We start from the raw sequence: 8,961 nt of genomic DNA on the forward strand, positions 1-8,961 counted from the left end.
ATGTATCTGAAGTCCGATGTGTGAAAAGGAGAGAGCGCTGTACCTTGCAGAGTTCTCGTGCTGTAGCCTTTCACATCAGACATGCAATCATGAAGTTTCACATACTGTGGTCTGTTAGTGCAGTAGTTGGTGATCGAAGCAGCCAGATGACAATCCACTCCCATATCTTCCAGCTTCTCCCTCAACAGTGTTTCTGTATTGCATTGAAAGCACTGGAAAAGTCAAAAACATGACTCTCACAGTGTCCTCAGTTCATTTGTTCAGATGAACTCAAAAAATGCAGGGCCTGATTGCTGCAGAATCATCCTAGAAACTGATAAGAATTGATTTGTCCAGTATTACATACATTATGTACAGTATTATGTACTGTATATGTATAGGATATTCAACATTTAACCCAATTCTACAACTGTGGTACTCAAGTCTAGTACTGAGTCCACAAACGAATGCACTTGCATTCATATTTATTTTCACTTTGACTTGACTCGAACTTGAACACTAGTGACTTGAAAATTTCCCAGAGTCCATCTGAATCAGTGGTGTACAGTATGTCTGCAGCTTTAGCATTCCCCCCCCCCCCCCCCCCCCCCCCATGATTTCTTATATAACCTTCAGTTATTGTGCCCATGCAGGTAACTCACATCTTCATCACATCTACCAACACTTGGAAAGGAAACATAAAGACAAGTACATAACACTAGCTAAAACAGTTTATCAAGAGACAACGACTGACCAAGTGTCCAGCCAAAATTTGTTTTACAGAGTAATCTATTGATAGCTATTCAGCTAGGTAGCCATCATCTTATAATAATAATTCTCTTGCCCACCTATGACAGGCAACAGTGAAGTCTGGAATCAGATCACAGGGTCAGTCAGTATTCTGCACTCCTGGAGTAGCTGTGTCTAAAAGTCTTATTTAAGGGCCTAATGTCGATGTGATCAATCTTCCAGGAGCACGAATCAAAACAACTTTTTCAGATACAGTTGTCCTTACCTCCATCACACACATTTAAGCCATAGAATGCTCTTTAAACTGCTCATTGCATGTTTGTTTCCCAAAAGCAATACAGTATTTGGTCAATGGATATCATAGGTATAAAACATACTAGGTCTTCCACTGAACATTGTGTGTGTGGTTTATCAATATTTGCATTGTGTGTACTTTTAAGAAAATCACACAAATAAAAACCTCGTATTGTTTTTTTATGGATATTTTTGGTTCCTAAACCAATTTTTAAATGTGTTTAGCAGGATACAGTCATGTTACAATGAAATTAGTAATTACTGCAGGAGGCAGTGTAGGTTTTTCTGCTAGCGTTACCTTTGTGTATGACAAATTATTAATTTCTTAATTGAAAATAATCATTTATTTGTTTCGGATTGATAGACTCGGATTCAGCTACCCATCACCAGCAATGGTCTCACCTCGGACTTGACCTCCTGTTGGACTCTTTTCTCGTTATTTAAAATATATAATTTTGACTCGGACTCATCTAAGGTGGACTCGAACAGAACACTTCAGTCAATATCCAGGCTGGACGATAGAAGAGGTGACGAAGTCCAGGCTTACTAGAGTTTGCTCTACCAGCAATGTCTCTCTGACTGTGGAGCCTTTCCACACTTTCTACAATCGGCCACAACATAGTTAAAAGAAGGGATGGAAAGCAGGGACACTAGCTTCTTTTAGTTCTTCCCATAGATTTTGAACCCACAGATTATTACGTCTGTACAATTACAAAATTTATACAACGGTGACACCTAGTGTCACCTACTGAAATAACATTTTATTATTCTGCATAACGCAGCTCGACTGACATAAAATCTAAACCAGGGATGCCCACACTTTTTCTGCTTGCTAGCTACTTATAAATGACCAAGTCAAAATGATCTACCTACTATAAACATGCAAAACATATATTTATGTATAAAAATATTGAGTATTCTTTATTATTAAAGTATTTTTGAATTGAACTGGGATTTTAGTTCCTTCACCTTTCTCTTTCTCAGCTCGCCTTTCGGAGGGAAGTTAATGTCGTAGTTTTTATGAACAGTACGAAAATGTCGCTCCACATTTGCCACATTTCAGCTGGCCACATTTTTTTATGCCATACAATATAAGCAAACTACCTTTACGATCGACCAGTAGATCGCGATCGACTTACGACGTATACGCGTAAGACCGAGAGAGCTCCGTTTTTCTTCGTAAAGTATGTTGAAGAATAGGCGGATAAGTCGAAGTGCGCGCATGAACGGGGCTCGCGGTGTTTCAGCGTTTGTGGCGCTATGGATTGTGTAGCAGTGAGTTGACGTATCGCGCGTATTTCAGCGCATCTATCGTTGAAGAATAAGCGCAAGAATGAGAGGGACGTAACGCTCCGTGTTTTGGTGTAACTGGCTTTGAGGAATGACCGTAGCATCCGGCAGCGAAAAGACGTGAAGCGGAGACTGACACGTAGATCCAAGGAAACACTGTCAGCTTCGCCGGTGAGTCTGTACCTGTGTGCATTGGATCCCCATCTGGCTCTTTTGCTGTTTTTATTACGTATATATTTTCACAGCGTTTACGGGTGTTTTAGCGGCTATGGAGATTTTCTAAGATAATCACAAGCCGTCGAAGTGTTTGTGTGATACTTATATTTTCTCGTTTGAAACACAGCAAACAACGTGTCCATATTGCGCAGGCGGCTCTGTTAATTTACTCGTAACTCTTGGAGTAACCTAATTATATTGATTTCTTGGTTTCTACGTGAGCAGCCACGTTTCCTTCATGAAGCTGGCATATCGTGCTTCCTGTGCTGTCTTGATTAGCGGGACATTTCAGTGCGGAAACAGCGGTCATTCATTACATTTTCCTCAGTGTTTGTCCTTTAGGTGAGAACCCAGTAACCATGCTTCAGCGACTATTCCTGTGTTCCCCCCTGAGGGGCCTGACACGGAGATCACGGACAGATGTCTGCCCATGGATCTGCAGAGCCGTTTCACAAGCCAAGTGTGAGTCCTAACCCTAACCCTAATACTGACTCCTAAACCATAGATCACTAGAGCAGTGTCACAAGCCAAGTGTGAGTCCCATGGTGGAAGGAAAGCCAGTCTCCTCTCTCTCCACACTTACTGTAAAAAAAAAAGTCATTTTTTCATGGAGACAATGTGTTCCTTATGTGTTTATTGAGCAGAAACTGACACCGTAGGATTGCCTCTGTCGGGTTTGTGGATCTGTACAGATCTTGAGCACAGTGGTGGTCACATGCCGTGTCAAGCTGGAGCTTAGCTCAGAGTTCGGAGTCAAGTGTACAGTAATCACATGCCAGTCTGTTTCTCCTCATCTTAGTTCCTCTCCCGCGCCTGCAGGGGCGCTCTCTGCCCCACCGCAGCGAGCTGAAGCATGCCAAGCGCATTGTGGTGAAGCTTGGCAGTGCCGTGGTCACACGTGGGGATGAGTGCGGCCTGGCTCTGGGAAGGTTGGCGTCCATTGTCGAGCAGGTGACACCATACTGTTTCTTCATGATCTGGTGCAGGCTGAATCAGTCCCTCCATTAATATGCTGGTCTTCATATATCTTCTGCTTGTTCTGTGCCACCTGGAAACGAGTCACAGCTAGAGAACGGTACATACAGTGGGTTTCTTGGGGCTTTGCTCTGATGTTGGCTTCGTTCACTGTATAAGGTGGCCATGCTGCAGAATCAAGGCAGGGAGATGCTCATTGTAACCAGTGGTGCTGTGGCCTTCGGAAAGCAAAGGCTCAGACACGAGATCCTGCTCTCTCAGAGCGTCCGGCAGGCCCTGCATTCGGGTCAGAATCAGCTCAAAGACATGGTGAGAACACAGACTGAGCCAGTGAGAACAGAAGGTGGTGGGCTCTCTGCGGCTCTGGTGTCTGTTTAGTCCAGCAGGTTGATCATATGCTTCCTTTCCAGTCAGTTCCAGTGCTGGAGGCGCGGGCGTGTGCAGCTGCAGGCCAGAGCGGCCTGATGGCTCTGTATGAAGCCATGTTCACCCAGTACAGCATCTGCACAGCCCAGGTACGGTGTCCTAATACACACAGCCTGCTCTTCAGGCTCTGCTTTGCCTGACCCGTCTGTTTTTGGCAGATCTTGGTAACCAACCTGGACTTCCATGACGAGCAGAAGCGGCGGAACCTGAACAGCACTTTGCATGAGCTGCTAAGGATGAACATCGTACCCATCATCAACACCAACGATGCCGTGGTGCCCCCCCCAGTGCCCAACAGTGACCTGCAGGGCGTAAATGTGCGTACTGCTTGGGGCATGCTAGGAAGGCTGGGAGCAGCCCGATGCATGCTGGGAGCTGCCCGATGCATGCTGGGAGCTGAGGTCCATTTTATGATGTGTGATGCACTTGGTGTTTCAGGTGATCAGCATTAAGGACAACGACAGCCTGGCGGCTCGGCTGGCCGTGGAGATGAAGGCCGACCTTCTCATCGCGCTGTCTGATGTGGAAGGTAATGTGTGTGCTGGGTTCACCATTTACAGTGAGGAGTGACACTAGAGGCAATAATAATGCTGCTGCTTTTTAATGAGGGCAGCCTTTGTCTAATGGTCACCTTCTCAATCGGCCAGGTTTATACGACAGCCCCCCAGGAACAGATGACGCCAAGCTAATTGATATTTTCTACCCTGGAGATCAGCAGTCCATCACCTATGGAACCAAGTCAAGAGTGGGGAGTGGGGGCATGGAAGCCAAGGTCAGGGAGGCAGGAGACATAAATGTTATAGTCAGCTGTGGTGGGGGGGGCATGGAAGGCAGGCGGTCTAGCTGGGTAGTCTACCTGGCACTGGTGTTTGTACAGATTGTCACAGACGCAACAAGTGGCTTTATGGTGCATCACTGGGAAAATTAGTGTGACCATATTGACCGAATGAAATTAAACAGTCGTGTCGATCTTATTGGGGGTTGTAGGTGAAGGCCGCCCTATGGGCACTGCAGGGAGGCACCGCAGTAGTGATTGCCAATGGGACACACCCCAAGGTCACAGGGCATGTCATCGCTGACATCATGGAGGGGAAGAAGGTGGGGACCTTCTTCTCAGAGGTGAAGCCGGCAGGTGAGTAGCTGTCAGATCCTTCTTCATGGATGACACCCGGAGGGGTGTACTGTTTCAGGGCATTCAGTAACGTTTAGTAGTAGTTCAGAACATGCTGATACCTTCCAGGGCCCACTGTGGAGCAGCAGACTGATATGGCGCGTCAGGGGTGCAGAGTCCTGGCAGCCCTCCTCCCAGAACAGGTAAGCTTCACTTCTCATGCTCCTGGGAAGTCATTTGTAAAAAAAAAAAAAAAAAGTTGCAGAGAAACCATCCTACATTTCATCTAGGATCATTTCTGAAATGTGATTCAGAGAAAAAGAATGCACACACAAAAAAACGTGAGTACACCACTCTTCTACATGTGCAATAAATAAATCGCAAAACGCGAGCAGCTGAATGGTTTTAGGTCACCGCTTTGGATAATACCATTAACATATTAATGAGCTCAAATCACAGTCTTTATCTGCTGAATAATGGCAAGCTGCAAAAAGAAGAATGTTAGCAAGGCTGAAATAAAGGTCCTGTTGGCAGAGGTGCAGATGCCTGCAGCGATGCTGTTTGGGGGCTTTTCCAGTCATGTTACTACAAGGGACGTCACAATACCAGAGTGTTAGCAGTCAGTGCCGGTGCCTCTGGATATTGTAGTACCCAACTCAATATCATGATAAAAATGAAAACAATAAATCCCACGTACTTCAGCATATACCCCTTTATCAAAAACATTTCAACATTACAAAAACAGCAGTGACATGTAGACTTCACGTATTTAGACTTGTAGCTATCATTCCCAAGACAAATTGATGCTGTATTTGCTACAGAAGGAGGCCCTACATCATATTAATAAATTATTCTGGTCTAAAGTCAGGTGTTTCAGTTTTATTGTCTAACCCCATGTATTTTAAGTAAATTTCCTTGAAGGATATGTTACTTACGCTAATAGGGTTTTGGAAAACCAATGTATGTGTTTGTATTCTTTACCACAATTAGCTTAGCCAGTGTTGCTTTAATGTAATTACTTTATTTACTTTATTGTGCAAATTATCTAGCAATTATTTACTAGTGTTAAATCTAGCAATAAAACAGCATCTACTACAACAGTCATAATTTATTGTTATAATAATTTATTATTATTTATTTATTTATTTATTATTATGCGGAATCAATTAAGCAGCAGACGATCATGCTGGTGCTCTTAGATTTCTAACTACCTGCAGTACCCCAACACTGCCACAAGGAAAAGTGTGTATGTCAAGTCTAAACTTAATGTAAGTATAAGTACTTTTACCACATCAAAGACTTTTTTTTATAAACTGATCTTTGGCATAGATTTGACCGTATGATCAGATTTTTGCGTAAGAATGTTTTATAAACAGACCCCAGGCACACATTTATCTGTAACGTTCCATGGCTCTAATGGAGCTAGTGATTACTTGCAGAGGGGAGAGATCATCTGCCACCTGGCTGACCTGCTGACTGAAAAGAAGGATGAGATTCTCACTGCCAATAAGAAGGACATGGATCTGGCAGTGAGTTCAGGTGACAACCACCCCTCCTCCCCCCAAGCCCTTGCATGTGAGGGTGTCTCCTGAGTGTTTGTGTTTGAGGCAGGTTCCGTTTCTCCCAGGCCGGCTCTCACAGCCCCTGCTGAAGCGGCTAAGCCTCTCGCCGGCGAAGCTGAACAGTCTGGCCATTGGGCTGAGACAGATTGCCGTCGCATCGCAGGGCAGCGTGGGCCGCGTGGTGCGGCGCACACGCGTAGCCAGCGGTCTGGAGCTAGAGCAGATCACAGTGCCCATTGGCGTGCTGCTCGTCATCTTCGAGTCACGACCAGACTGCCTGCCGCAGGTGGGTCTGATGAGTCGATGGGTTGTTGATGCGTCCTGCATTCACATGCTGATGCCGGGCTCTTGCTGGGTCTGATGGGTTGGCAGGTCATTGATGTGTCCTTTCTCCGCATACCACCAACATTCTGAACACAGGTATCTGCTCTTGCCATCGCCAGTGGCAACGCCCTGCTCCTCAAGGGAGGGAGGGAGGCAGCCAACACCAACTACATCCTGCACCAGCTAACGCAGGAGGCACTCTCCATCCATGGGGTCCGGGACGCGGTGCAGCTGGTAAGAGGCAAGGGTGAGGTTTGGCTGGAGGTCACATGGCCTCTCTGGCATTCCTGTATCATCTGTGTTGCCTGTCACAGGTGAGCACGCGTGAGGAAGTGGAGGACCTGTGCCGCCTGGACAAGATGATCGACCTGATCATTCCACGAGGCTCCTCCCAACTGGTGCGGGATATCCAGCGGGCAGCCAAAGGCATCCCCGTACTGGGCCACAGTGAGGGCATTTGCCACGTCTATGTGGATGCGGAGGCCAGCATTGACAAGGCTGTCAGCATCAGTGGGTGACGTTCGCTCTCCTGTGACACACACACACGCACAACCACACACACTTGCCTGCTCATACTCAGCGCTCTGAGGTTGACGGCTTGTGATCTAGTCAGAGACTCCAAATGCGACTACCCTGCGGCATGCAATGCCATGGAGACGCTGTTGGTGCACAGGGATCTGCTGAGGACACCACTCTTTGACCAGATTATTGACATGCTGAGGGTGGAGCAGGTAAGTAATTGTACAAATGCAGAGGAGTTCTTAACTGTAAGGTCCCGAGAGGCTCCCTGTTCCCTGTATCCCACCCATGTTTCAGGTGAAGATCCATGCGGGGCCTCGATTCGCTTCCTACCTGACCTTCAGCCCCTCAGAGGTCAAGTCCTTGCGCACGGAGTATGGTGACCTGGAGTGCTGCATGGAGGTAGTAGATAGTATGCAGGATGCCGTGGAGCACATCCACAAATATGGCAGCTCACACACCGACGTCATAGTCACAGAGAACGGTCAGTGTCTTGGGAAGAGTCGGCTTCCTCTAGCCCTCCTTTCTACATACCGTACCAACCGCCCCTTCCCTCTGCCCAGAGGAGACAGCTGAACGCTTCCTGCAGCAGCTGGACAGTGCCTGCGTCTTCTGGAATGCCAGCTCCCGCTTTTCCGATGGATACCGCTTCGGTCTGGGTAGGACCACCTTTTCATTGTCCTCGCCCCCAGCGTCAAGGTTTTCTGCTGCCAATGGTCAAAGCTCATGATTTACTCTGTTGCTCCACTACTATTGGTTAGAGTCAGGGTTGCTCCGTGGTGCAGTATGGACTTGTCTCCTCCAGGTGCCGAGGTGGGCATCAGCACAGCTCGGATTCACGCTCGGGGGCCCGTGGGTTTGGACGGGCTCCTCACTACCAAGTGGGTGCTGCGGGGGAATGGCCACACAGTGGCCGACTTCTCCGAACAGGGCTCCATGAAGTACCTTCATGAAGACATTCCTGTGCCCAGCAGGAGCTTTGGCATTCCTGGATTTAGTGTCTCCTGATCTGGACCAGCAACCTCTGCCTGAATCTGCTGGCTCTCCCAGTGTTCTTATGAACAGCTAATTGCAGCACCTGTTGAGGAAAATCGGACTATTATAAAAAAACCTGCAAGCTGGAAGCCCCAGAATTACCAAAGTTTACACTTATAACTTGATCCCGCCCTGGCCACCTGACCTGTGCCATGTTGATGGTTAAATTGAACTGTCGATCTGTACAAGCTTGAAGCACACTGTAAGAACCTGGTGTAATTAAGGTGGAATCTCTGTCCCTGTCTGCTGGCAGTCTGTGTTCCACTATTTAATCTGTAGTTCCACAAATTGGATACAGAAGGACTTTCTCAGCAGAGCGTTTAGTTTATCAGTGAGGACCAGGTGGTCCTTGACTGAAACTGCCTCACTGTAGAATTAGCATTAGTATTAGTCAGAGCTCTGTGTCCCAGTGTTACATTCCAAAAGAAATTGGCCAGTTTTGTTATTTTACACACATGCAATTAAAGTTTTGAAAAATAA

The 8,961-nt window shown here is 46.8% G+C and overlaps 1 protein-coding gene across 2 annotated transcripts; it reads left to right on the top strand.

Moving 5' to 3' along the window:
- Positions 1-2,321: 2,321 nt before the first annotated feature.
- LOC125739185 (delta-1-pyrroline-5-carboxylate synthase-like) lies at positions 2,322-8,961 on the top strand. 2 transcript variants are annotated; one of them, XM_049009039.1, is made up of 18 exons: positions 2,322-2,484; positions 2,858-2,991; positions 3,329-3,480; positions 3,664-3,813; positions 3,915-4,019; positions 4,089-4,247; positions 4,369-4,459; positions 4,578-4,702; positions 4,918-5,062; positions 5,171-5,244; positions 6,481-6,580; positions 6,669-6,889; positions 7,024-7,161; positions 7,242-7,437; positions 7,537-7,658; positions 7,744-7,930; positions 8,010-8,105; positions 8,252-8,961. In XM_049009039.1, the coding sequence occupies exons 2-18, from the start codon at positions 2,889-2,891 to the stop codon at positions 8,452-8,454; spliced, it is 2,367 nt and encodes a 788-aa protein (XP_048864996.1). In that variant the 5' UTR covers positions 2,322-2,484; positions 2,858-2,888; the 3' UTR covers positions 8,455-8,961. The 2 variants fall into 2 exon arrangements, with proteins under 2 accessions (XP_048864996.1, XP_048864997.1); XM_049009040.1 differs by having other exon boundaries at positions 2,872-2,991.

Source organism: Brienomyrus brachyistius, chromosome 3, assembly GCF_023856365.1.
Source record: "Brienomyrus brachyistius isolate T26 chromosome 3, BBRACH_0.4, whole genome shotgun sequence".
NCBI lineage: Eukaryota > Metazoa > Chordata > Actinopteri > Osteoglossiformes > Mormyridae > Brienomyrus > Brienomyrus brachyistius.